The following is a 26,822-nucleotide window of genomic DNA, read 5'->3' as shown; positions in this document are numbered from 1 at the left end:
CAGTTTTGCATGTTGTAGTCCCACTTGGAGCTTACCAAGCGCAGTCTCACTGCCTATGAGGGCACGAGTTGATTCATCAGCCCCACAGCCAGTGTTAACTGTGTGACAGGGAAACTGAGGCAGGACTTGCTCTGTAGGGACTTTGTCCAATGTCTCTCTGCACAGCACAGGTACTGTGCAGGTGATAGCAGCCTTACTCCCAGCCCGACTGTCCCTCTGTCATTCTCCAGAGCTATTCCTGTGCTGTAACTGGAGCACGGCTGGGTGATGGAGGAATGTGTCACCGCCACCTCTGCCTTCACGTGCAGCTCACTGGACAAGCTCAGCCCCACTGCCTTGGCCTTGCAGCCCCAGCCTTGCTCATCCAGCTTCAAGGGGAGAAGCTCCCCCTCGTGCCTAAACCTCTCTCCAGCCATGGCTGCTGATCCTGGGGATGTGAGCTCCAGTGCCATCACTTCTCCACTCCTCTCCTCCCCAACATCCAGTCCAAATCCCTCCAGCTGTTTTCCCAAGACACCATGAACCTCTGCTTCAGCTCTGTTTCCAATGCTAAAAATCCATGCATGTGAAACTAGTGGGCTTTGTTACCCCAGAACAGGATCACCGGGGGACTCATGAAGCCTGCGTAATTTCACTGCCAGTGTAACTGCCAGCTCTGGAGCTGTGGAAGATCCAGGGTGGTGAAGGCAGGCCGCAGCCTTGTTAGGCACTGCTGACAAACGGCTGACAGCTCTACCACCTCCTGGAGCAACTCTTCCTTTCCTGGAGGTTTTCCAACCAGATCTCTGCCTGGTCCAACTGTGCTTAGCACACGCCAGTGGCACTCCAGAATTGGACCCTGCTCCTTGGCTGGGAGGCAGCTTCCCTCACTGTTCACAGGAGACAGCTCTGGCTCACAGCATGCTGGGCCAAGCCACGCCGCAGGTGGCTCTCCTGGCCAAAGGCATCCCTCACGTTTTCTCAAGAGCACCACTGTGCAGCGGGCAAGAGAATCTCCTGCATCAACACCACGGCTCCTGCTCCCATCCCCAGACCCACCAGGTGAAGAGGGAGGCCAGATCCAGCACACAGCGTGGGCCGGGTGGCGATGGTCACTCACTGGACTGCCCGAATGCCTGCTGGGCTGGGGCAGGTGGTGGCAGGGCTGAGGGGAGGGAGGGTGACAAAGCACCAGCTTTTAAACCCATGGGTTTGGCACCGCGTGCACTTGGCTGCCGGGTGGTGGGGATGGTGGGGGTGGGTCTATGTGTTCTGTCTTGTTCTATTTTTGCTCGCAATGTGTCATTTTGGGGGAGGTGAAACCTTTAACAATGCACCGTCGAGAAGCAGCCGATCTGTTTCCCACTCCTCAGAGCCACATGGCGCAGCACGGCTGCGCTGTCCCTGGGACTGAAGCCACTCCCTACACGCGGGGTGAGACCCTCGGCAGCAGCACAAGGGGACAAGACCCCCTGAAAGGTAGCAGTGTTGTCCCTGGTGGGCGCGCTGGATATCTGAGGATTGAGCCGCGTGTCAAGCCCCATACAAACAAAGATTTCTGGGCATTTCTTACTCTGGGATTCCCGGCTCCGTGGGTTGGTGACGCACGATGAGCTGAGCAATGTGGAAATGGCAACAGCAATCCTTGCTCTTGTGGACACTCAGCTGAACACATTTCTGTCCTTGGAGCTCAACAGCTGCAGCATCAGCTCTGTGAAAGCATTGCTGGACACAAACCAAGAGCAGGAACCAAACACACCAAAGGATCTGGTTAATGTTTGAGCTGAGAAGAAGCAGGGCAGCTCACCAAGTTCCTCTTCGCTGAGGAGTTTTGGTGCAAGCATGCAAAAGTTGTGGAAAAGACACAGCAGCATGGGAGCAGCCGTTCTTCAGCCTGAGGAGGAGCAGTGGTGGGAAAGTGTCATGGGAGGGAACTGATACGGCATAATCCCAATGGACTTCTTCCAAGGAATTTCAGAACAACTTAATGGAAGTGATCCTCTCGGCCTGGAGCAGTTCAACTTTCCAAGACAGGATCCCTGCTGTCTCAGGAAGGGAAGTCCAGGATACCTGGATCTAGCAGTCAAGGATGCCACGGCTCGGTGGCCAGTACTGCAGACACCCTCCAGTCACTGGAATTCCCAGAAAGCTTCCTCCAGAGCTGGCACTGCTGTTTGCTATTAGTCAAGGTGAATTATTTAGGCAGCTTTAAGGAAAACATGTCAAGCCAGATGTGGAGGTGGATGAGAAGAGAAACAACTGCCACAGCCAAAGCTGGACAGCAGGACTGGCCAATGCCAAAGGGAATGATGTGGAGAAAAAGCTGGGCTGGCAACCAACCTTTTGAAGCAACCAACCCAGCATCAGCAGAAACTGAGACACAGACCCATTCCCTTATGCAAAGCTGCTCCTGAGAGAGGTATTTCCAACAGTCCCATTCTATCTGCACTTTGCCATCACAACGCATCCTGCAGATCCCACAAGCACATCCTAACCACCAGAGACAGCCTCTCCCTTCCATGAGACCTTCTGCCATTTGAGTGGGCAAGCAGAGGGCATGGTGTATGGAGTCACCCTGGCAGCAGACAGAAGAGGACAAACACTCCAGCTTTAACCACTGTCAGAAGCCCTGTGTGATACATGAAACTGTCGTCAAGCTTGAGAAGTTACCAAGAGTGGAAAGAACTCATTGAGTAACAATGAAGTTCAGAGCAATAAGGAAAAGAAAAAAGCACTCTGCATGCCTTACCCAAATCCACATGCAGAGAGCAGGGCCTGCCAGGAGACACTCTGCACGTCGTCAATCCAGCTGACATTTACTGCAACAAGCAGACACTGGGATCCAGGCTGCTGCTCCCTAACAGCAGCTGAGATCAAATGGCATCCATCAGAATCATAAATCCTATGGCCCCAGCACTGTGAGGACTCAGAGAGACACCAGCACACTCAGGAAGAGAAGCTGCTGCTGGCACGTATTTGCCAGGGGCACCTGGCCCTACTGCAGCAAGGGCTGGTCCCCCATGCTCAGCTGGGAATGCTACCCTGGGGTTGGGGGCTCCAAAGTAGATGCCTTCCTGCAGCTCCCAGTGCCAGCACTGCCAGCGCCCAAGGCCTGGTGGGAGATGGTCCATATCCCTGGCAAGCTGTGGCCCCACCATGGTTTCATTTAGATCTGCCTGTAGCTCACAGCCAGCTTTGCTTGGCTCAAAGCACCTCACTGGGCTCCCCAGAGAGTCGTATTGAGGAAGAATGAGGGGAGCAGCCCACAGTCTGTCCCCCACTTCCAGATTTAACATCTTTTGGCATCAAAACATCAGGACAGTTGCACTTTCTGTCTCTGGGTTCTGCCTGGGAAGTGCTGTGGTAGGAGAATGTAGACTGCAGCTCCCAGACCTTCGCTGGGGTCCGGTAGGCACCCAGGGCTCCCCAAAGGCTTCTTTGTACCAGCACTTCAACTAATGAAGGCTCTGTCCCCCTGAAACTGCTGCTGAAGGTAGCACAGGGCTGCTGGGAACAGCACCACGTCAGCAGCCACCATCCTCCTGCCATGGCAACACTTGGGTCACCCACCTAGGGAGGCCCATCAGACCCTTGGCAGCCTCCAGGCCTTCACACCATCACAAATCCCCACTCCCTCCTGGGGAAGCACCTTGCACCACACCTGCATCCCACACCTCCAGCACTAAAGGGGCTGCATGAAGCCCAGCAGGGCAGAAACCATCCAGCAGTGCCAGCTAGGCAGGCGGGCAGTGGGCAGGGGGGTGGCAGAGCCTGTTCTGCAGTGCTGCAGAAAGGCCACGCTCACCCAAAGACACCAGCACGCGCAACAGAATACAGATTTACTGGAATTCCGATTTCCAGAACTTCTGCTAGCCCTCCAGATGAGAACCCAAAGTGCCTCAAGCCACAGGAAGGTCTGTGCACCCCAAAAAGCTGCTATCAAGCTTCAGCTTGAGATGGACAACACCCAAAGCTAAAAAACCTCAGCTTCTAAGATGATTTTGAAGAGGGTAAAGTGTGCCCTCTGGTCCTCAGGGATCCAGTGTGGGTGCTGTAGCAACAGGTAGGGAAGGCAGAGGTTTAACCTCTTCAGAAAGCTGCATTCCCAAAGCTGCAGGGCTTGTGCGCATGGAAAATCCCAGCTCTGTGCTCCTTCTGCAAGCAAGCTGCAAAGGAGCCTCCCCCCCACTTCCAGATTTAACATCTTTTGGCATCAAAACATCAGGACAGTTGCACTTTCTGTCTCTGGGTTCTGCCTGGGAAGTGCTGTGGTAGGAGAACGTAGACTGCAGCTCCCAGACCTTCGCTGGGGTCCGGTAGGCACCCAGAGCTCCCCAAAGGCTTCTTTGTACCAGCACTTCAACTAATGAAGGCTCTGGCACAGCACTAAGCAAACTGAATGCCAAATCCCTTCCTTTACAGTTTGAGTCGCAGTGCAGTCAGTAAGCCTCAGGATCCACTCTGATCCACCCCAATCCTCTCTGATGCTCCTTGGCTGGCAGCAAGCTCCAGCCCTGAGCACAGCAGTGGTCCAGGGCCCTCCCAATCCTCGGGATTTCTTCCAGCCCAGGTGTGTTTGGTTTGCTGGAGAACAACCCAAATCCAATTTTGGAAAGTGTTCTTCGCCCCCAAAGTGGGCAGAAGTTTGTCAACAGTACCCCATGGCCCATTATCCCTGAGCTCCTGAGCACACACCTCCAGGACTGCATTGTGCAGCTTGGTGGTCCTGCTCTCAAAAAAATAAAGTGAAAAATGCAAGCCAGTGACTTCCCCTCACTCTGAAACCTGAGGCACAGCCCAGCCAGGAAGTGCAGCCCAGGCTCAAGCCTGCAGTGCCCACCATCAGCATTACAAGGATCATGGAATCATGGAATTATTTCAGTTGGAAAAACCCTCTGAGACCATCAAGTCCAACTGTTTCCCCAGCACTGTCAAGGCCACCACTAACTCATGTAACCAAGAGCCAAGTCTGCACGTTTGTCAAATCCCCCCAAGGATGAGTACTCCAACATTACCCTGGGCAGCCTGTGCCAGGGCTGGGCAGCCCCTTCCATGAAGGGATCTTCCCAATATCCAACCTAAACCTTCCCTGGCACAACTTGAGGCTATTTCCTTTTGTCCTGTCCCTTGTTTTCCCTGGGAGCAGAGCCAGATCCCCAACTGGCTCCACCCTCCTGTCAGAGAGTTGTCAAGAGTGAGAAGGTCCCCCCTGAGCCTCCTTTTCTCCAGGTTAAGCCCCTCCAGCTCCCTCAGCTGCTCCTCATATGACTTGTACTTCAAAGGTCACCTCACCTTCAGGACACCTCAAAGCTTCAACTTACCACCAGGATGGGACCAACAACCAAAAGTCAAGCCCATTAAGACACATTCCTCTATATGCCATTGTGTCACCAAGCCCGGATGATGCAGCGGGAAGGGATCAAGGCTCCTGGTACCAGGTGCCCAAGGCACCACCCACATGATGCTGCTCAACCCAGCAGCGAGCCAACAAATCCACCCCTCTCCTCTGCAGCTGGAGCCCCACCAGCCCCACCAAGACACTCTGCTCCTCTCCCTGCTGGGGAAGAGCCTTGCTCTTTTCCAAGCTCACTCTCTTCAGGAGAGCTTTTAGCCTTCCCTTTTGCATCCCGAGTTATTTACAGAGCTGTTTGGCAGCGCCAACTTACTGACATTAGGCAAGTTGAAATGCCACCACCAGCTTGCAGAAGAGTGTTGGAGTGCTAGCACCAGGGGGCTAAATTTCACTACTGCTGGGATATTTAGGTCAAGGACAGCAGGACATGCTACCATCCGGAAAAGACCCCTGGGATCTTATTGTTTGCACAGAGCTTATACAGCCTTGGGCTTCAGAGGTCTCCCAAGAGAGAGACCTACACACAGCCAACCAGGCTCCCCTGGGAAAGGGGGATAAGGCCGAAGGAAGCCAATGGGATTGAGCTGTGGGAAGAGAGTACGAGGTGGCCTCTCAGACCCCTGCACCACCAACACAACCTGGCCCAATCCAGGTAGTTTTCCACATTAGGCCCCTTTTGGTGAACGCGGCAATATTAAACCAAGCAAACAGCAATTTTTTTTACTTAAGAATTGGGCACATGCTGTCCCTTGGTTTCCAGCCCTGGGATCTTCTGCATGTTGAGAGAAAAATTTATAGGTTTTAATTTAGTTATTTTTGGTCCCAGGACCTAATTTTGGAGCTCAGTAGCTTGGTAGGGCAACCAAAAGCCTTAGCAGTTCAGTGCAGGACAGGGAAACTGGCACTCTGCTGCTGATCTCAGCAACCCAGCTGGAGGGGCCTGGTTCTCCATGAAAACACTGGGAAATTGAACCCTGACTAGTTCCTCATCATCTGCAAAAGGCTTGGGAGTGACAAGGGCTGCAGCAGAAATGACTAAGGGATTTTACCCTCAGCTCAAGTGTTTCAGGCCTTAGAAAAGAATGCTTCCTGAGCAGTTGAGTTCCCACCACAATGGGAGAAGGCACACAATTCCAGCAGGAACCACAGCCTCTCTCCATTGCAAGAAAGACTACACTTAGCAAAGACGACTTAAGTTACATTTCCCTGCTTCCCTCTGTATCACCTAGACACATTCCTCCCAGAAACCAAACACAACAGCACTGCGAGTGCAGCGCTGCAGACCCTGAGGGCCAAAAAAGCCTTGGCGACACATAAGGAGCCAAGGACACACTGGGGCATGTCAGCAGAAGGAGGTCTCACCAACACAGAGCTTCCATGAAGCTCTTGCTCCCACCTGAAAAAGTTGTCAGCGTTGGGGAGAGCTGGGAAGGGAAGAAAAGGGGTTGGAGTGATATCACTTTACTGCAGGAAGTACCACTTTACTGCCAGGAAGACGATTTCATGGCCTCACTGCAAAAGCAGGACAGCCAAGGAGAAAAGAAATGGGGTAGGAGGCAGAGAACACCAATGTGTCCATACATGAGCATGGGGATGGCCCTCAGAACACTGGAGAATCGTACAGGACCAGGAGCATAAGGATGCTCAAGTGAGAAACAAGCATGGAAATGATGACTCTTCAGCCCAAAAACAGGCTGAAAGGGGAAAATGGACACAGTAGAAGAACCCCATAGAGGGCAGAGAAGGGGACTGAGGATCCACTCAATGCCTCTTCACCCACATGGAGAAAATAGCCACACATGGCAGTGCTGTGTGGCAGGGACCTGCTGCAGGATGCTATTGCAGAGCCCTCAGGCATGAGAGGGCTGAAATTCAGAAAGAAAAGGGAAAATAATCCCCCCAAAGAGCCGAAGGACCAAGTGCTCAGAAAGCTGCTGAGCCACTATGTACCAGAGCAGGGTGAAAGCACAGAGAAAGTATCACTGCACGCTCATTCTGTTCTTCTCCTCTTCCCCCAGCATCTGCTGCTGATGGAGACAGGATACGGGGCCAGATGGAGCTCGGCTGTATCAGGTCAGGCCATTCTCTGAGCACTGTCTGACTCCTGCTCATGACAGGCCTTGGCCATGCTGGAGGAATTCCCTGTGCACAGCCCCACGTGCCTAAGAGGAATCAGAACCAGGACAGACTCTCCTTAAATGTGGATCAAGATCAGCTCCTTTCTGGGTCAGGCTGAAAGAACAGCACAGACTCTGAGGTGAGCTCATCAGGAAAGTCCCCAGGGGCAGTGGGGAAGGAAACCAGTTTAACTGGCTTCTGGTCTGGACAGTCCCAGACAAAACTGCTGAGCACCTAAGGGTTCCCCTCCCTTCGAATGGAAGAGGCTTGAGAGGAGAAAGCCTGGGACAACGCAGTCTGAGTCAAACAAAACCAGCCTCGAAGTCAGCAGCATGCAGCAACAGCTCCTCTTCACAGCCCTGCTCCCCCACAGAGGGTGACCAGCAGTGAAACTCCCAACACCCCAAGAAGGATGCAGCCATGCCAGGAAGCCCATCCTGCAGGCACCTCACAACAAAACGCCATCTGGGCTTCCAGCAAAGCCAAGCCGTTGCTAAGTCGAGTTAGATTCACACAGGCGCCTCATGGAAATTTCCCAGAGCTCTGCTGTGTCATCCCAGGGACGCTCCCAGTCTCGCAAAGGGTTAACCCCAGGTCTCCTGGAGCTCTGGGAATGGGAGTGGTGGGTCTCAGGAGAGAGCTGAAATGTTAGGAGTCAGCTCACCAGATTAATGCATTTCAGTTCAATTCTACTCTGCTTCTCACCGGCCAGCAAGCCAGGGAGTACACCAAGGATTTTTGCAGGTCACTGCTGAGCCCAAACACCCACTCCCAGGGATAACAGAGCCATGTCAGGGAGACCAGCCCCGGTGGCGGGGCTCACCTGGACCAGGTGACTGGGGCGGTCAGGGCGGCCAGGGCTCTGCTGCTCAGCAGCAGCCTGTTTGCTCCCCTCCTTGGCACAACGGCACTGTGCACATAGGGTGAGTGGAGTCCCTTCTCCAGTCACGGACTCCAGAACACCTGAAGGGTCTCCTTCAAGGCCCCACAAAGCAGTGGTGGAGCCATGAAGAGCTCCCTCCTCACCTCAGCCCACTCCTCTAGCCGTCCCTTCCCTCTCCACCCGCAGAAGGCCACAGAGACCCCAGCGTTTCGTTCTGCTCTGCATGTTACTGTGCCAGATCGCCTGGCAGCAGCCAAAGCCTTCCTCAGGAATGAGGCACTGCATATCCTCCTGGGCCCACCTGGCACCGTGTTCCATGTCCCACTGGCCCTGTTTCCAGCCCTGGCTGTGCTGTCTACACCCAAACATCCTCCTCTCAGAAACCTCACCATCATGCACAGGCTTCCAGGACTGCCCTTCCCAGCCTCCTGCCACCACCTCTTGCCCACACATGGAGTAAGGGAAGGGACTCACAGGACAGGGGGATGAGAGCTTCCCCCCCAGTTCATACTGGGAGAAAGCAAGGAGCAAAGGGAAGCCAGGAACCAAAGTCATAAAGCACAAGCACAGGCCAGGCTGCGCAGTGCCACACGTGGGCTGCCAGGCTCTATTTTAAATGCTGTGTGGCAAATATATGCAGGATGGAATCCAAGCTGGGGGATGGCGAGGGTGCTGGGCAGCAGAGGTGTTCAAAATTAGGAGCTGAGCTCAGGCAAGGATGGCTTCTGGGAGCAGATGGGGGAAGAGCCAGAGCTGGGACTGTGCAGCTGCAGTGCCAGGAAGAACAGCCCTATGGTGAGGTGTGAGGAGGGCTGTGCCCTGCTACCCTCCTGACAAGGAAGGACAGCAAGAGAGCTTTGACAGCCAGAGAAGGATGGCTGCAACACCTGGGGCAACTGCAAGAGGAGCCTGGCTTCTTCTGTGGCACAGAGACCTCTGTCCCCCTTGGCACAGGTCCTGGCACGAGCGTCACCCCAAAGACACCTCAGCCCTCGGTGTACTTACAGGACAGCAAAGAGGAATTGATTTGCCTGCCTTTCACAAGTGGGGAAGGTGAGGGACTTGGGGAGACCAGGCCGAGCCCCAAACTGAGCCCTGAAAGCCTCCACACCTGCAAAACTGGCTCAATTCATCTGGATCGACCCTGAAAAAGCTACCATCTCACTGTGCTTCACAAGATGTTCCCAACCAGCACCCCAGCATCCAGGCGCAGCGCGAGGCTCTGATGGGAGCTGGCAGATCTGGGATGGTACCTGCCCTACATTTCCAGAGCCGTCAGGTTGACAGAATGAGCAAGTTTTTATATAGATTTTGGTGGCAGCGGTTTTCTTCACCAGTGGCTGGAGGGGCGGGGGGAAGGAAGGGAGATGGAAAATATTTTTGTTTAAGCTCTTTTCTGCATTCCTGCTGCCAGAGTTGTGCATTACTCATGCGCCCCTCGTACCCAGGCTGGGTGCTCTGGGTTTTGCTCAGAAGGAAGGGGCTGTGGAGAATTAAGCAGTCGGTTAAATTATTAATAGTCTGTCGGGGGGTGCCCGCCCGGCCCCCACTGCCTTTCAGGGGGCTCCAGTGCCCCCCAGAGGCATCGAAACCAACTACAGCCCCGTGACAAACCCGTGGGCTGCTCTGCCCTACTTCAGGCCTGCAGCCACCCCATCCTCCTGGCCTGAAAACCACTAGAGACTCCTGGGACTGGGACGGGGCCACCTGCACCCCACCTCGCCCACCACGTGTTTAAACTGGGCAGGCGCCAAGGGAGCTGCAGGTGTTCCACCCCACCAGCGAGTTTGGGGTGGCAGGAGCAGTAAGAGGGAGAAGAGCCCATCAGGGAAGGCAGAAGTTGCAGCGGCAGCTGTATTCAGCTGAAGGCATCTTCTTCTCATGGCAACACCCACGGGAAAGCTGCCACGCATGGCTTGGTGTTCAATGCCACAGCTGCAGGCTGCAAAACAACACCTGAGTGTCTGAGGTCGGACAGGGGCCACTCTCCAGCGGTGCCAGGACACACCCAGAGGGTGGCACATGCGACGGCCGAGTTTCAACCAGGCTCTCACCACACACAGCAGAAACCATCCCTGTTGTCTCCAACACACTCGCTGTCAGACTCATCCTGCTCCACATGAGCCCTCACCTTCCTTCCTGATCCCTCCCTCTGACATTTGTTTTCGGGCGGCTGAACTCTCCTCGCACCAGCTGCTGCCCCACAACAAAAGTCCTTGAGGCGAAACTTCACGGGGCAGTGAAGTAGATGTGGCCTGCACAGGGCCAAGCAGCTGGCACTCAGCCCAGCCCAGCTCCCTCTGCTCATGGCTTCACTGGGCCTCTAGTGTCTCCCTCTCTTCTCCACTGGGAGAAAGCTGAGCTGGACACACCCAGGCCACTGCTGTGCACTTTGGCAGGGCTTTTTTTGACTCGCTAATTTTGCCCAGGATCGGTGTCAGACTGGCAGCCCCAGGGACAATCCTCCTTTACCAGGAGAGCTCCAGCACAGGCATTGCAGGTGATCCCATTTTTGGCTTCTGGCTTATCTTTATCCTCTGGGATGCACATCAGTTACACCTAAGTCCCTTCTCCTCCTCCCATCGGACCACGTGACTCACCAGGCACCTTGCCAGTCCCCTTCCCTCCTCCCCCAGTGGTGGCCACGCTCAGGCCCTTCCCCATCATGGCCTCCAGCCGAGGCTGCAGAACCTGACCCCAACATTGTCCTAGAATAATGGAATCATGGAATATCCTGAGCTGGAAGGCACTCACGAGGATTATTGAGTCCAACTCCTGGCCTTGCACAGGACAACCTCAACAATCCCACCATTTGCCTGAGAGCATTGTCCAAATGCTCCTTGAGCTCTGGCAGCCTTGAAGCCGTGACCAAGCAGCCTGTTCAAGTGCCCAACCATCCCCAGGGGCAGGAACCAAAGCTCTCCACTCCTGCCATGTATCATTCCACTGTTCCCAAGATTTTGGTCCTCAGACTGTTCCTTCCATATGCCAAAGGTCGACAGCCCCTAAGTCTGAGCTCTGAATTCTCTATGCCCCTCAGGGGCATAGGCCATCCCAGTCCTTCCACGATTTGGGGTTCTTCCAGTGGTCCACTTCCTTCTGGCAGCTTGCTCTTCCCCATAACTGGCTGGGAGGACAGGGTTCACCAGCCTAAGCTTCCCTCCTCACCAAGCACCAGTGGGACAGCAGGGACGGGCCACAGCAGAGCCCTGCATACGGCCAGGACAGTTGTGGTGATCGGAGAGGGGCAGCGCAGCCGTCACATGGGGTCTGACCACAGAACACACCAGAAAGGGGAGGAGGAGATGGAGTCTGCACAGCCAGCTCACGGCATCACTCCCCCAACTTGGTCAGCAAAGAAACACAGGAGCTTGAACCTCAACGGGCCATGAGGCCCTGAGCAAGGGTTGGGCAGCTCTTCCTTGGCCCAGGGTCAAGGTGATGCCCAAGGAAGGACGAGTGAACCCTGCACAGAACCTGCATTCAGGTACACGGTTCAGACAGGCCACCCTGGCCCTCTGGAGCTCACGTCTTGCTGCTCAGCGGACAGAGTCAGGCTGGAAGTGTCCCAGAAGCCATGGAAGGACTTTGACACAAGGACATTTCTGCACAAATGGAGGCTGCTTGGCACTGCTGGAAAGCCACCAAGCCCGGCTAAAGAGAAAACTCTGCAGCACTTGCTTGATCTTTGAAGCTGGCCCTGCTCCGAGCCAAGGGCTGGGCCAGAGACCTCTACAGGGCTCCAAACCCATTTGCTGCTGCAGCTGCCTGTCACACGGCCAGGCCTGCCAGTACCAACTTGTAGGTATTGCAGGTATCCGTGCACACTCCCAGACAGCTGCTGGGATGTCTCCCAGCACACCAGGGAGTCCAGCACTAACAAAAAGATTGCAGGCTGGTGCCAGGACTTCCATGTGAGCCTTAGCAAGTGCCAGAAGAGGGACAGTGCTCACCACAGGCAGTTTGTGGAGGAGCCACACGGCCCAGCCCAGCTTTGTGGGGCCATGTACGGGATGTGCCACCTTCCCTGCTCAGAGCAGAGTGGGAAACCCCAAACCACCCACAGGACAACAACTCCTGCCCTCCTGCGGGAAGTTACATGATGCCTCTGGCCCTGGAAGCCTGCAAGGGAAATCCTCACAGCTTCCCGAAGGGCTGAGTGCCTGCAGAAGAAGGTCAAAACCCAAAAAGGGCTGTGCAGGGAACAGTGGACACCCTGTCCATGGTTTTGCCTCCCCCCGCCAGGAGCATGAAGAAAGTAAGAGACCCTTACGTGGGCAGCTCTGCTGGGGCAGCAGCCCCCGAAGGCTCCATTGACACAGGGCTGGGGGCTGCAGCACCCTGGGCTGCAGCTGATTCCTGTGTGCCTGCAGCTCCCCCGGCATCTGGTGCTGGGATGTGCTCCGTTGTCTCCACCTCAATCTCCTGAGCCGCAGGGCACAGCTTCACCCTCTCAGCAGCTGCAGCTGCCTCCTCCTCCTCCTCCTTCTTCCTCAGCTTTGCCTCCAGCTCCCGGCGCCTCTTCTCATCATCCTGCCTGGCCATCCGCTCAAACACTCGGAATGCCTGGGAGAGAAAGAGCAAACTGAGTGAGCAGCACTGCCAGCTCTGCCTGGGATGCCGAGCGAAGGAAAGGAGCAGCATCACACACTTGGGGCACCTACTCCTTCCTGCCTTTCCTCTCTCCGCACCACACACCTACCTCGAGCTGCTTGAGTCACCAACAAAAACAGCTGGTGACTCTTTGAAAAGTTCCATGGCCATGTCAAGCACACCTCACAAACTCCTGGGAGCATTTTGGAATTTTTTCTAGGATTGTGTTCTTGCAGCCAACCTCACACCAGCCTGGGAAGAGGGCTGGTTACTCCAGGGAAAAGCAGAGCGGTGAGATTCGGCTCTTGACTGGGAGGGGGTTCCAAGGGAGCCTCCCCATACCCCAAATTCCGGGACTCACCCAGGGACCATTCGCAAGCCTGGACTCAGACAAAGTCTCCAACAGGCAAACAGGATGAGCTGCCCCAGGAGAAGCTGCAGGACAACTGAGCTGGCACTGACTGTGCCCAAACGGACAGGTGCAGGAGATGTGATCCCAGGAGATGTAATCCTACCCCACAGGTGGCTTCTGGCCATGCCTGTCCAGTGCAGGCTGGAGGTCAGAAGTGAAGCCCACAGCCGTGTCTGCAGCAAGGGCTGATGGCGACTCAGACCCTGCACCTGCTCCTTGAAAGGGCTGCAACTTCTCCCACCTGAGTGCCAGGGCTTTGGCACTGTAAACATGAAAAGTGTGCAAGCATCAAACACAGCCCTCCTTTGCTTCCCAGGAATATTCTGGAAGCAGATTTAGTTCTTCCAGCAGTGTACTGACACACCTGCTTGATTTGAGTCTTCCTCTGGGTCCAGGAGGTGCAGGACAAAGGACATGGCCCAGAGAGGGCTCCTGCCAGCGCAACCACAACAGGACAGAAACTTGTGCCACTCACCCCGGCCTTCCTCCCCAAGCAATGAGCAGAGGGGAGGATGTGGGAAAGGTGAGTGCCAGCCCTGCATGGATCATGCAAAGCAACACCCCAGAACTGTGTCCCCTGGGCTGCAGTCGAGCCAGGATGAGGAGGAATGAGCCCCTTCCACACTGTCCCCACACTCTGGGTACCTCTGGTTGCAGCCATGAGGCCACCCTGCCTAAGACCTTCCCATGGCAGGAATGCTGCACCTCCTTCCTTGTGCCCAGCCCCAAACAGTCCCGGGGGGACACCAGACAGGAACCCCATCAGCACTGCCCCTCTGCCCAACAGTTTGAGCTCCATGCCATCCCTCTGCAGCCTGAGCACCCTCTGGGGTCCCCCTAATCCAGAGAGGCCATCAGGGGCTACCCTGGGGGGTGATGAGGACCCCCATGTGCCACGGGGCACTGCAGGGAGGGGCAGGACTCCTGTCCCCCCACCCATGTCACGTCGGGCCTGATGCACCTGGGAAAGAAAACTCATCCAGGCCGAGCAGACAAACACCCCAAACCCAGCCTCACTCTAAGTTTTACGAGCTCGTTTCCTCCTTGCCAATGAAAATTAATAACACGCCAGAGGACCCCAAGTCAAAGCTCCTCCAACACCGAACCAGGTAGCTCAGGCGTTTTGCCCCCTCCCGTCCAGGAGCAGGACCAGCGCAATGCCGGCCACAAGCTCTCGCTAAGCGGAGCTCAGACGTACTTCCCCCCACGACTCCCGGGTTCTCATCTGCCTCCTGCCTCTCTCTGGCCTGTCTACTCCCACGGCTCCTGGCGGCAGCTCCCTGAGTCCACCCTGGCCCGGTGCGCCCGGGGCCAAGCTCCGAGCAGATGTCGCACCCGGGCTCTTCCCACCGGGGTCTCGGGGTCCTCGCCTGCCTCCGGGGCTGCTCATCTTCCTACAAGGGTGACGCTTCCCCCCGCTTCAAGGGACCTCTCCTGCCTTCCTCTGCGCTTCTCCAGGCAGCGCTGTGCTGCCCGACCCCCGCCCCAGATCCCCCGCCCTGCCCGGACCTGACCCCGCCGCCGGCCCGACACGGACACCGCCCGGCCGGGGAGACACGGCCCGTTCGGCTCGGCCCCGAGCAGGGACAGCGCCGGCCGCCAGCACGGCCAGGCTGCGTCATCCCCCCGGGCCCCGCCGGTACCTGCAGGGCCATGGCCTGCGCCGCGCCGGGCGGGAAGCCCAGGCGGTCCCCGGGCCGCAGGAGGAGCCGATAGAAGTCGGTCTTGCGGTACAGAAAGCCGAAGAGGATGCGTAGGAACTCCTCCACGTTGCCGACATGCTGCAGGATGCCCAGCAGCGCCTGGTCGTACATGTCGGTGAGCGCGGCCTCCATGGCGGCCCCGGGCCCGCTGTCACGGCAACGAGTTCGGCCCCGCTTCCGGTCCGCCCGGAACCCGCCCCGCGCACATGTATTCCGGCCTCCCCGGAGGCCCCTCCCGCCCCGCTGGGGGTTCCAAGGCATTCCCGGTCCCCCAGTGGCACCGCTGGGACCTCCTGTCGCCTCCCAGCACCAGAGGACTCCCAGACCCCCGCCCCCATGTCCCCAGTGTCCCCCTCCCCATATCTTCCATGTCCCCCACGTCCCCGGCCTCCCCCTCCCCTCGCCATTCCCAGCTCTGCCCCCACGGGGCGGGCGGGGCCGGGGCTGCAGGACCCGCTCCGAACCTCCAGGGGGCGCCCGGGCGCCGCCGCCGCCGCTCGGGGGCAGGGCCAGGGCCGGGCGGTGGGGGCGGAAGTGACGTACCCGGGTCCGTCATGGCGGGGGCGGGCGGCGCTGCGGTGCCTGCGGTCGGAGCCGGGGCAACTCCCCGAGCCGTCTTCTCGCTCTTGTCCCCCGGACTCTGGTCTGGTGTCACCCCGCTCACTGTGACTCCTCGGCCCGTTCCTCACCTGACGGAGGATGGGTTTATCCAGCCGTGTGCGGGACGTTTGGTCCAGAAAGGTCCCGGGACAGACCGTATCAAAACTACCGATACCAAAAATTATTCCATCAGCTGCTCCCCTTGATCGACTTGATCGAGGCTGCGACCATCCAATCAACTCACCCACCAGACGTGCATCCAACACCCCCTGAAAATCCACCTCTCCAGGGCAGAGAAGGGTGTTGGGGGTGCCATGTCCACAACCCAGAGAGGTGCCACCTGGAGCCCGCCCTTTGTCCCCGGGTGGAGTTGCTCCATCGCAGAAAGCTGGTCAGGCAGGACTTGTGCTTGGTGAACCTGTGCTAGCTGTCCTGAATCACCTCCTGCCCTCCGTGGGCCTCAGCAGAGCTCCCAGGAGGATCTGTTCCAAAATCTTCCCAGCCATAGAGCTGAAGCTGAGGAGTTGGTAGTTCCCAGAGTCTAGGTATTTCTTTTCAAACAGTCAGACATAGATCCTGTTTATGAACATTTTAATGTCTCTAGTAACTGCCCCAGGGCAGTGGCACTGTGGCCCAGCATGGAGATGGCCAGTGAAGGTGGGTTGTGGCCGGTCCACTGGAGACAGAAGCTCTGAGGGGCAAAGAAACAGCTGCATGGTGCCCCTCCAGACCTGGGCAAGTGGGAGCCGTGCTGGGCTGGGGGGAACCTCAGGGGCACCCGCTGAGCTGGCCCCCATTGTGGACGTCCCCGAGCTCTGTGCCCGGCCTGTCGGGAGCTGCTGGCCAGGGCAGTGGGTGCTGCTGGGCCAGTGGGATGGGCAGCAAATCAGGTAGGAGAGAGGAGAGGTGGCCCCAAGGAGCTGCTTGCCCTGAGCCAAGGACTTTTCTGTATCTCATGCTCTGCCAGGGAGGAGGTGCACTAAAATCTGGGAGGGAGAATGGCTGGGACAGCTGTCCTGAACTGGCCAAGGGGATACTCTGTGCCATAGAACGTCATGCCCAGTGTAGGGGAGTTACTCAGAACAAAGGGCTGATAGGGGTTTGGGGACTGGCTTGGCATTGGTTAGCAGGTGGCGAGCAGTTGTAATGTGCATCACTTGTTTTCTTGTGTGTTCTTTCCCTCTCACCATCTCCTTTTTATTACTATTATTGTTATTATTATTATTATTTTTCTGCATTTCAGTTATTAAACTGTTTTTGTCTCAGCCCACAAGTTCTATTTTCTTTGCTTTCCTGACTATGCTCATTATCCTGTCGGGGCAAAGTAAATGAGCAGCTTCATGGTGCTTAATTGCCAGCTGACAGTGCTCTTTGATGACCGATGTGGAGCATGAAGTGTTTGAGATAATTCCCAGGTGCCAGCTCCTGACTCCTCCAAGGGAACTCCAGGAAGTGTTTGGTCCATGTTCAGGACAGGTCCATACCAGCAGCTGCCTGACACCCTCAGGCACTTCCAGGAGCACTGGGATTTGCTCTGGAGACAGGTTAAGTCCCAGGTAGTCTCTGCAGTGTTTTCTAGAGCAGCTCTTGTACTAGTTCGAAAACAAACTAGTGGGAGACACCAAGTCAGAATAACAATTTAATAGGGAAATAAAAGGAGGGGGAAAGAAAAAACAATAAAAGCGGAAAACACTGGGTTAAACTGACAGAGTTAGGATACAACCTGGCACCCTGTTAGGCAGGGTGGTGGTAGCAGTCTGGTAGAATGGTGGCTGCAGTCCTCTGAAGCAGTGATCCTGTAGTAAAAGAGTCTGCTCTTCCTCAGAAAGTCCAATGGTGGCTGTGTAGCTCCTGTCCTCTGGAAATCCAGTGGAAAGGGGTTGTCTCTGGTGTTCAGAGTCCCAGATTATATCCACGATGGGATGCTTGGTTCCTCCCTCTGGGTGGAGCATCTCACAATGGGGTGATGAGTCATGAGGCCAAGTGTTGATTAGGCTCATTAACAGAAGATAGTCCGGAGGGAGTTATCTCTGAGTCATGCGGCAGGACAATGATGGGCCGTGAACAGAAAGATAGTCTGGGGGGAGGAGGCAAGGAAACACTGCCCCACCTGATTTCAACACCTCATGAGGATGGTGACAGAATACACTGCAACCCAGGACAGCTCTCCAGAGAACCCTGTGTACGCTGGTGAAGGGCTGAACCTGGTGGCTCTGCTTGACCTGTCACCAGCAGCCGGGGAATATTTGGGTGCACCGTGGAGATGGCAGAATGTTGCTGGTAGAAGCCCCCTGTGAGGTCACAAAGCCAGGCCCTGGTGTGCAGTGTAGGTTGGGTGTCACGGGCTTCAGCAGCAGTGGCAGGAGCAGCAGCAGCTGCATCATGGTGCAGGCACGGTGGGCCCTAACTCTTGTCCTCCTCCTGGTGGCCCTCCCAGCCCAGGATGCTGGGGCTGCTCCACGGCAGGCACAGGCAGTGGGTAGGTGGGCAGGCCAGGGCCAGCACCCAGCTCTGACAGATCCTGATGAGCAACAGCAACTTGGAATTCAGCTGACACACTTTCTCTCTAAAACACCCGAGCGTGAGGCTGTGCCTCAGGAGGAAGCACCTCAGGAAGGCCGTCAGGCAGTGCCAGTCCCTGAGGAAAACACCAGGGCCTTTCACACAACGAGTGTGTCAGGTAATCGGTGTCCTTTGGCCATTGAGATCCCCGGGTGTGTGCAGCAGCAGCAGCAGCAGCCAAACTGTCAGTGCAGAGCCAGGGCTCTGCCAGCAACCAGGAGTGGCTCTGGGGTGACTGTCACCTCTGGGGTGCAGGTTGTTGCTGTTGCTGAGCCAGGGACACACGCTCGGACGCTCTGTGGGTGCAGCGAGATGCTCACCACCTCTCACACGCCGTTCTCAGGGATTTCAGAACTTTGCTCTTTTGGGAATGAGGCCACCTGGACACCCCTCAGCGAATGATGGGAAATGTGACTCTGGGTCTAATGTCCCTCCCCCAGCACCTGCGTCCCAGACCTTGCTGTGAGACCCTGGAGGCCCTACCACAACAGAGGGGCATCCCTCCTTGGCACTGGGGTCCAAAGGGGTGCACTCTCAGAGCCGGCATGGCTTAAGGGGACCCTACATTGTCCTCCTGCAAACGCTGTGCCTGAGCCATGCTGACACTTTACTTTTCCCTGATCCTTGACAGTGCTGGCCAACCCTGGGGAAGGCCCCCATGCCAGGATATAGGAATGCTTTCAAAATTACTCAGGCACTGGGCAGCCCTGCCAGAGGTTGTAAATGGGAGACAAGTCCTGAAAGCTGGGGGCAGGCAAATGCTGCCCATACTGCAGAGGGCAGTTCAGGCAAGGGAGAGGGAAGTTCAGGTATCTCCCTAGAGGGCCTGACTGCATCCCCTTGGGGTATGGGTGCTGGGCTGGAGAGGGAGAGCTGGGGGTAGCTCTCCTTGACACAGGGATGGGTTTTGTCCATCTCACTCCAAGGGGTGATTGGTCAGACAGCTGTGCTCCCCCCATGCTCTCTGTCCAGCCCCCTGAGTCCTTCCCAGGGAGACAGCAATATCCTTCAGCATCAGACAGAGTCTCCATCCAGGGCAGCACCTGCCAAGCCTCAGAAGGGAAGATGGGCGAGCACAAGAGAAATTGTGGGCAAATGTGAAGGATCCCTGGAAACAGGGAGCAAAACCTGGGTGTGCTGTGTTCTTCCTTGATCCCCTTCCCTGTTCTGTTGTTCCATCAGGACGGATGGTGCTCCAGGGTATGCAGGGAGCTCCTTGCCAGGGGGAGGTCTGGTTGCAGCTGTGGGCACAGGGAGGGCTTTCCCAGCTTCTCAGTTGGACCCTACACTGGAAGACCCCTGGCACTGCAGGAGTCACTGGTCGGTCCTGACCGACTGCACAGGCTGAGCGCTGCTTCCCGGGCTTGCTGGAGGGAAAATGCAACTTTACTCTTTCCAATAAGGTCCAGAGTATCAAGATGGAAGGAGACAATCTTCCCTGGAGACATCCAAAGTGCTACATGAAATCCTGAGGGAGATGAGGGTGATACTAGCAGGTGGGTACAGGTCACTCCTAACCAACACAATGGGGCAGCGGAGGTTTCAGGTGCATGTAGGGGCACATCGTAGCACCCCCGCCCACACCGCAGTCCCTCACTGCAGGCACCCTCCATGTCATGCCCTGCAGGTATTGGTGAGCTGCAAGGGTGGTCCAGAGTCCCTACTGCCAGTTGTGTCTCCAGCTGAGTCCCAGGGACTGCATTTGCCCCAATCAGATCATCCCTGGCTGGAACACAAGAGAAATTATGGGCACATGTGAAGGATCTCCAGGAACAGGGAGGAAAGGCAGACACTGGAAGAACAGGATTGTGGCCACTCCAAAGTGTAAGCAAAGCTGAGAGGAGAGAGAGGGTCCAGAGAGCACGGACTAGCAAGACATTCGGGAGTTCCCTTGGTTTCTACCGAAGCCATAGAAATGTTGCTGCCAACAGGATATCCCCTCATTCAGAGATGCTAATGAAGTGGGAAAGAACTTTTGTTGGCAATGTCAGCTCTCCGGTGAGATTGCCAGAGGTGTGCAGGGCACACTAACGTGCAGAATTGTTCCTCCAGGTGTGAAGAGCCTGAGCCTCAACAGCGCTGTCAGCAGGAGATCCACCAGCACTGGGAATGGCAGAGCAGACCCAGCCGATGAGGATGATGATGAGGATGATGATGTGGATGGTGGGGCAAAGCCATACCTTGTAGTGGGCAGGGCAGACCCAAATGCTGTGGATGCTGATAATTTCCAGAAGTACTGCATCGAAGGCATCGTGGCGGTCCTTGGCTCGATGCTGCTGGGAATGGTGCTGTGTTGTGTACTCCACGTGTGGAGGAAGAGGAGAAAGTGAGTTGGTGGGGCGGAGTGGAGCTGCCAAACCGGTATTGAGTGGCACGAGGCATTTCAAGCTCTGGTGCTCTGGGTGCCCAGCAAGTCACTGTGGAGATTGGAGCTGTGAGCTGGCGCCCTGTGCTCTCCCCAGGGCTCTCTGTGCCCACAGCTCACCGGTGCAGCTGGGTGCCCAGAGCCCGTGGGGCACCCAGTGCTGCTCCTCACCCTCACACCCGCCCCGCGCCCCGGCCGGGCCTCAGCAGCTTCCTCTCCACAGGCGCCTCGCAGCTTCCAAAGCCAGTTCGGAGCGCCCAGACAGCCGGACAGAAGCCAGCAGAATATTTGCAGGAGTATAAATAAAGATCAGCAGCACAATCAACTGTGTTCTACTGGCAGCAAACTCCCATGAGTGCCACTACACCCTTCAGAACCCTGGGGGTCCCCTGGGTTCTGAGGGGGTGTGGGGGGCCCCACGACGCCACTGAATCTAACTTGCCACTGATTCTAATTTTTTCTAATTTGATTTTCACTGCATGATCCATGCTGTAAGCAATACAGTGTCCCCGGACATCACAATTTGTTGTGTTTTTGCAAATTCATATTAATTCCACCTGAACATGAGGAAGAACTTTTCTGTGCAGGTGACCATACACTGGAACAGATTACCCAGGTTGTGGAGTCTCCCGTCTCCCCCATCTGTGATATTCCAGAACTGTCTGGACACAGTTCTGTACAATGTGCTCTGGATGACCCTGCTTGAGGAGGGAGGTGGGACCAGATGACCCCACTGTTGTTCCGTTCAACCTTATCCACAACGTGATTCAAGTTTGTTTTCACTCATACCTTTGCCAGTGATTCACCAGCATGCAGTGAGTGGAAGGGGTCTCCCATGCAGGGGAGGCACCCAGTGAGATTTTTTCATATGCTTGGGCACCATCTCCTGGGGAGATGCATGGCGAGGAAAGGAGCCGGGTGAGTGAGCTGGGGCAGACCTTGACAGGGCTTTTTCCATCCCAGCTTACTGGGACACCAGGAAAAGGTGGGCTGCTTGTGCAGGCATCCCCTGTGTCTGGCTGCTGTCCAGAACAGGCACTGAGTGCTTCCCAGCCTCCAGCAACACTTAGACCCAGGAATATTATATATATATTCTCTTCTATACCTTCTGCCATGACATGTTAACACTCTGTAGTTCATGCATTTATTCTGAACCTGCTTTCCTGTTGCTCCAATTAACCAAACTATTCATGAATCTGGATCAATTAAGTTCTCACAGACCATGACTGCACTTACAGTGCCCAGTTGGTGATATTCTGAAATTTAGCCTTCTGATTTCTCAGGACCAGCTGGAACACAAGGGGGTTTGTTTCCTGCCAAATTTCTAAACTCTTGCCAGTGGACTGTGGCAGTGGTACTAGAGGGCTCCAGAGCCCTTCGATTGGCATTGCTTGTTGTGACATCCCTGACCTGCCCTCCTTATCCCTGTGCACCCAGCCATCCCTGCTTTGGCAGTGCCAAAGAGACACCTGGGTGATGCCATGCAGGGCTGTGGAGGTCCCTGGGCAGAGGCTGGGGCTCAGCCAGGGCCCAGAGGTAATCCTTTGCTGTGGATACAATATGCTGCTAGCAAGAATTTCTCTTGCTTCTTTCCAGTTCCGTGGGATGCTTTTGTCTCTCACAGAAGATATTAGTAGAGTTCTATTACCGCAGGCCTGGGCCCTAGGGTACATCACCGTGTCCCGCAGCCATAGGGAGGAGGAGGAGAGAAGATCCAGCAGGCAGGAATTGTGCAGCGAGGTTTATTCATTTAATTATTTTACAAACTCTTTTATAGACTTTTTTCTTCATAGTCTAATTGGACAAAGGATCAGCCCCCCCTTGGGGTGATTGGCTAAAATCCTAAAACATCCATTGTCAAAATATTTTTCTACTATACCATAAACAAGACTTTTCAAGGTTGCAGGTGGCTTGGTTGTTTACATTCCCTGCTACCTCTTCTGTGAGAGAGAAAAGTCTCTCACGGACTTAGAAAATAGCAAGAAAATCCTCGCTAGCAGCATTTTTATATCTACAGAGTTCTATGAGCACACCTATAGAACACCTGCAACCTTGCAAAGCTTTGCTTATAGTACAGTAGGAAAATATTTTGACGATGGATGTTTTAGGATTTTAGCCAATCCCCCCAAGAGGTGGCTGATCCTTTGACCAATTAGACTATGAAGAAAAAAGTCTATAAAAGAGTTTGTAAAATAATTAAATAAATGACTCTTGCTGCACAATTCCTGCCTGCGGGATTTCTCTTCTCCTCTCTACCACTGCGGGATACCGTGATACTTCACCACCATCGTAGCTGCTTGCCACCACAAGCATGAGAAGTTCTGGCAAGGCTGGAGACACACACAGAGCTGCCAGGGAAGGTGAAGGAGGAGGAATGTGGCATCTGGCCCTCCCCTTCCACCCTGGAGAGCCCATCCTTTCAAGACATGGTTCCTCTGCCAGTAATGGGACTTGCAGAAGGTGGCAGGAGATCTCACCCTCCCCTGTGTGCACACAGACACCTTAGGGTGTCCATTGGGCTTGTGGGGAAGGCTCTGATCTGAGGACATAGTTTGCTGGAGTCCCCATCCCTGGGGGGATTTAACAGGATTTAACAGCTGTGTGGATGTGGCACCTGGGGACACGGGTTAGTGGTGGTCTTGGCAGTGCTGGGGAATGGCTGGACTCGATGGTCTCAGAGGGCTTTTCCAACCCAAACAATCCTGTGATTCTATTCATCTCACATCTGTCTTGCACTGCAGGGCAGCAGAAGAGGATTTTGGGAAGGTGACCAGAGCCATCATCCTGGGAGGGGAAAGGATTGGCACAGGAGCAAGCAGAGATCCCTTGGTTTAGGTGGGGGTCTGTGGAGATGTCAGCATGCACAGAGACACGGAAGGGACTCTGAGCATCCCAAGAGGAAAAGGAGGAGACATGAGTGATCCAGACTGGTGAATAAAAGAGATCTGAGCATGAGCAAAGGAGAAATGGAGGGTCAGAGTGGACACAGTGGGCAGAAGAAAGAGGTGTGACTCGGCACTGGGGAAAGAGGGGAGATGTGAGCTGGCTGGGGGGCCAGAGCAGCGTTGGAGGGGAAGTGGTGTGCTCTGGGTGTGCAGGGAGGGGTGATGTCGGCACATGTGGCAGGGTTGTGAGCAGCGGAACAACTTTTGGGGTGAGGTAAGGAGAGGGAGATCATTCAACAGTTAAGTCACGGGGAAAACACTTGACTCGGGAAAATTAGTTTTAATTTATTACCAATTAACAACAGAGCAGGACACCATAAAATAAGAGGATCGGTCAGGAGTGGAGACAGGGTAGCCAGGTGCTGGGGGGTTTCCGGAGACTGCTGGTGACACTTACGAGGTCCACAGTGTGCCAGCGAGTGTTGGGATGCCCAGTGATGCTGCTGAACACCAGGGCACGTGCAGGGACCTGCAGGTCAAAGCCAGCACCAGGACCGGAAGGGCCAATGCCAAGCAGGTGGATTGCAGGGCAGGCTCAGCATCCATCAAAGGCTCCCAGTGCAGGAGTTACAGACTTACTGGTGTTACTGGGGCGGGGGGATGTAGCCTCTGGGTTTGCATGTGAGATGGCCACAGGCTGGAGTGTTTCCCAGGGCATTCCCAGCAGCTGCCAGAGTGCTGCCTCACTGCTTTAAGTGCCTCCAGTGTCACAGTCCCACTGCTCAGGAGTGGGACTCAGCGTAGGAGTGAAGCTGACAAAGGTCTGAGGATCCCCTCCCAGTGCTAGGAACCTGCAACGTATTGGCCTGGGGGCAACTTGAAGGGCACCCCTCCTGCTCCTTCCCAGCACATCCTTGGCCCTGCACCCCATCTCTTCAGTGCTGCACCCGTGTGATCGATGCTGCTCCCCATGTGCAAGGCTCTGTACTCCCTTTTGCTCAGTGCTACACCCTTCCGCACTCGGCAACACCCCTGCACACTCTGTGCTGTGCCCCACGTTTGGTGCTGCATCCCTCATACTCAGTGCCCTGGTGCCGCACCCCGTATGCCCAGTACTGCTCCCCAGACCTGCCTCTACCCCTGCAGGGGTGTAGATTCATCTGGATCCCTTCTCAGCTTTGGGGATACAGGGCTATGGGACCTGGGGGCCCAGGGCACGGATCCTCCCAGCTTCATCCAGGGACTCCTGCCTCAGTTTCCTCCCCAGTTCACACATCTAGGGCAGATGGGGACACCCAGTGGTGACAGGAATGTGGAGTGGGGGGAGGGTAAGGGTGTGTGGTCATTCCCTGCTACTGCTCTGGCGAGCTGAGAGTAGCAAGGGGTCCCCAGGCTCCAGGTACACGTACCTCCTTACCCCCCAAGCTCAGCCTGGGCTGTGCTGTGGCTCTGCACACCCAGTGCTGCACGTGGCCTGGGACACAGGGCCCATGGGGACACAGGATGGACTCTGGCCGGGTGACGCAGGGGCAGCGATGCAGCAGGGCTGGGGCATCCTGGCCACTTCCCCCCCGCACCAGGTGCCATCTGCAACCCCTTGTCGCCAGTGTCTCCATGACGTGATGGCCTGTGATGGCCCAGCCGTGGCCAGCCCCCAGCCGCTGACCCGTGCAGCACACAATCCCTGGCCAGATACCCCAGCTTCCTGTGCTGGCTGACCCGCTGCCCTGGGGCTGCCTGTGGCCTCTGAGCCGTGGTTCCTGCTGGGCAATGGTCACCCCAAGATGCGAATGGGCACTGGCGCTCACCCTGCTCGGGGCACACATGTGCCCCCAGCATGTGCATGTGCACATGGGGGCTGTGTGTGCACACACGTTCACAGAGGGCTGCGCGCTACCTGAGTGCAGGGGTTCACCCCCACCTGCTGTTACCCAGGCTGGAAGTGCTGGGGGGGACCCAGCAGGACCTCCTGGGAACCTCCTGGGACCTTGCAGGATGCCCTAAGCTGCCAGCACTCAGCTGTGGATGCTGGTGCCATGGTTGGTCCTGGTGGGTACTGGTTTCAGTGTCCACGTGTGGCCTTTGCTGAGGCCAGTGCATACCCTGGGCTGGTGCTGGTCTCAACCAGTGCAGGCACAAGGCCCACGTGTGATGCCAGTTCAGCGCTGGAGTGGGACTGAGCCATGCTGGAGTGCCAGCCCGGTGGTCAGCAGCTCAGTGCCCGCCTGGGCTGGTGCAGCACTGTTGCTGTGCCTGGCACAGGCTGGTCATGCTGGAGCTGAGCAGAGCCGTGCCACATGTGGGCCAGACCCACACGGACCCACACCCGTGCCAAACTGTGTTGGGCTGTGCTGGAGCCCAGTCTGGGCCCTCACAGGTGCTGGGCTGTGCCCGTGCCACACTGGAGCAGAGCCCACATCGGTGCCAAGCTGTGCCAGACGTGCCCGAGCCCAGTCAAGGCCACACCCGTGCGGGACTGAGCCGGACGATGCCAGGGCAGAGCACACATTCGCGGCAGGATGTGCCACACAAGTGCTGGGCCGTGCCAGAGTCGAGTCAGCCCACTATCGGCTTGGGCTGGGCTGTGCCGGGCCGGGTTCGTGCCGGTGCCGGTGCTGGGCCCGGTCATGCTATTCCCGGTGCCCGTGCCGGGCTCAGCCATGCTGTTCCCGGTGCCGGTGCCGGTGCCGGTGCCGGCCATGCTATTCCCGGTGCCGGTGCCGGTGCCGGCCATGCTGTTTCCCGTGCCGGTGCCGGCCATGCTATTCCCGGTGCCGGTGCCGGCCATGCTGTTCCCGGTGCCGGTGCCGGTGCCGGGCCCGGCCATGCTGTTCCCGGTGCCGGTGCCGGTGCCGGCCATGCTGTTCCCAGTGCCGGCCATGCTGTTCCCGGTGCCGGTGCCGGCCATGCTGCTCCCGGTGCCGGTGCCGGTGCCGGCCATGCTGTTCCCGGTGCCGGCCATGCTATTCCCGGTGCCGGTGCCGGTGCCGGCCATGCTGTTCCCGGTGCCGGTGCCGGTGCCGGTGCCGGCCATGCTGTTCCCGGTGCCGGTGCCGGTGCCGGCCATGCTGCTCCCGGTGCCGGTGCCGGTGCCGGTGCCGGCCATGCTGTTCCCAGTGCCGGCCATGCTGTTCCCGGTGCCGGTGCCGGCCATGCTGTTCCCGGTGCCGGTGCCGGTGCCGGCCATGCTGTTCCCGGTGCCGGTGCCACCGTCCCTCCCCCCGGGGCCGCCGAGCGCGCACGTGGTTCTCCGGCGCGGGGCGGGCCCGGGCTCTGAGCTCGGCGCTGTCCAATGGCGGCGCGGCCCCGCCCCCTCCACCGGCGAGCGGGCCAATGGCGAGCGAGGGCGGGCCCGCGCCGGCGGGAGGG

The 26,822-nt window shown here is 56.7% G+C and overlaps 2 protein-coding genes across 5 annotated transcripts in view; one reads left to right on the top strand and one right to left on the bottom strand.

Annotated features, from left to right (window-relative positions):
* NUDCD3 (NudC domain containing 3) overlaps positions 1–15,317 on the bottom strand; it is a 30,079-nt gene extending 14,762 nt beyond the window's left edge. For all 3 annotated transcript variants that reach the window (XM_032092058.1, XM_032092057.1, XM_032092059.1), the window contains exons 1-2: positions 14,982–15,317; positions 12,607–12,899 (exon numbers count right to left, since the gene is read on the bottom strand). In XM_032092058.1, the coding sequence (XP_031947949.1) occupies positions 12,607–12,899; positions 14,982–15,302 (614 nt within the window). In that variant the 5' untranslated portion in view covers positions 15,303–15,317. The remainder of the gene's footprint in view (positions 1–12,606; positions 12,900–14,981) is intronic.
* A 771-nt stretch (positions 15,318–16,088) lies between these two features.
* Positions 16,089–21,090, top strand: LOC116435758. Of its 2 annotated transcripts, none has more exons than XR_004236847.1 (4): positions 16,089–16,186; positions 19,607–19,699; positions 20,256–20,529; positions 20,792–21,090. XR_004236847.1 is itself a non-coding variant. In XM_032092325.1 (4 exons), exons 1-4 carry the CDS (start codon positions 17,913–17,915, stop codon positions 20,868–20,870), a joined length of 855 nt encoding a protein of 284 aa, XP_031948216.1. In that variant the 5' UTR covers positions 17,788–17,912; the 3' UTR covers positions 20,871–21,090. The 2 variants fall into 2 exon arrangements, 1 of the variants encoding a protein (XP_031948216.1); XM_032092325.1 differs by lacking the exon at positions 16,089–16,186 and adding an exon at positions 17,788–18,321.
* Positions 21,091–26,822: the final 5,732 nt, after the last annotated feature.

The sequence above is a fragment of the Corvus moneduloides genome, chromosome 27 (assembly GCF_009650955.1).
Source record: "Corvus moneduloides isolate bCorMon1 chromosome 27, bCorMon1.pri, whole genome shotgun sequence".
Lineage (NCBI taxonomy): Eukaryota > Metazoa > Chordata > Aves > Passeriformes > Corvidae > Corvus > Corvus moneduloides.
This window is presented reverse-complemented; position numbering and strand designations above follow the sequence as displayed.

Bases quoted from the DNA above. Each gene is read 5' to 3' on its own strand.
- LOC116435758 (XM_032092325.1), top strand. From the start codon at position 17,913: ATGTTGCTGGTAGAAGCCCCCTGTGAGGTCACAAAGCCAGGCCCTGGT. The intron at 19,700-20,255 runs GTGGGTACAGGT...TTGTTCCTCCAG, and splicing joins GATGAGGGTGATACTAGCAG to GTGTGAAGAGCCTGAGCCTC. The intron at 20,530-20,791 runs GTGAGTTGGTGG...TCCTCTCCACAG, and splicing joins GTGTGGAGGAAGAGGAGAAA to GCGCCTCGCAGCTTCCAAAG.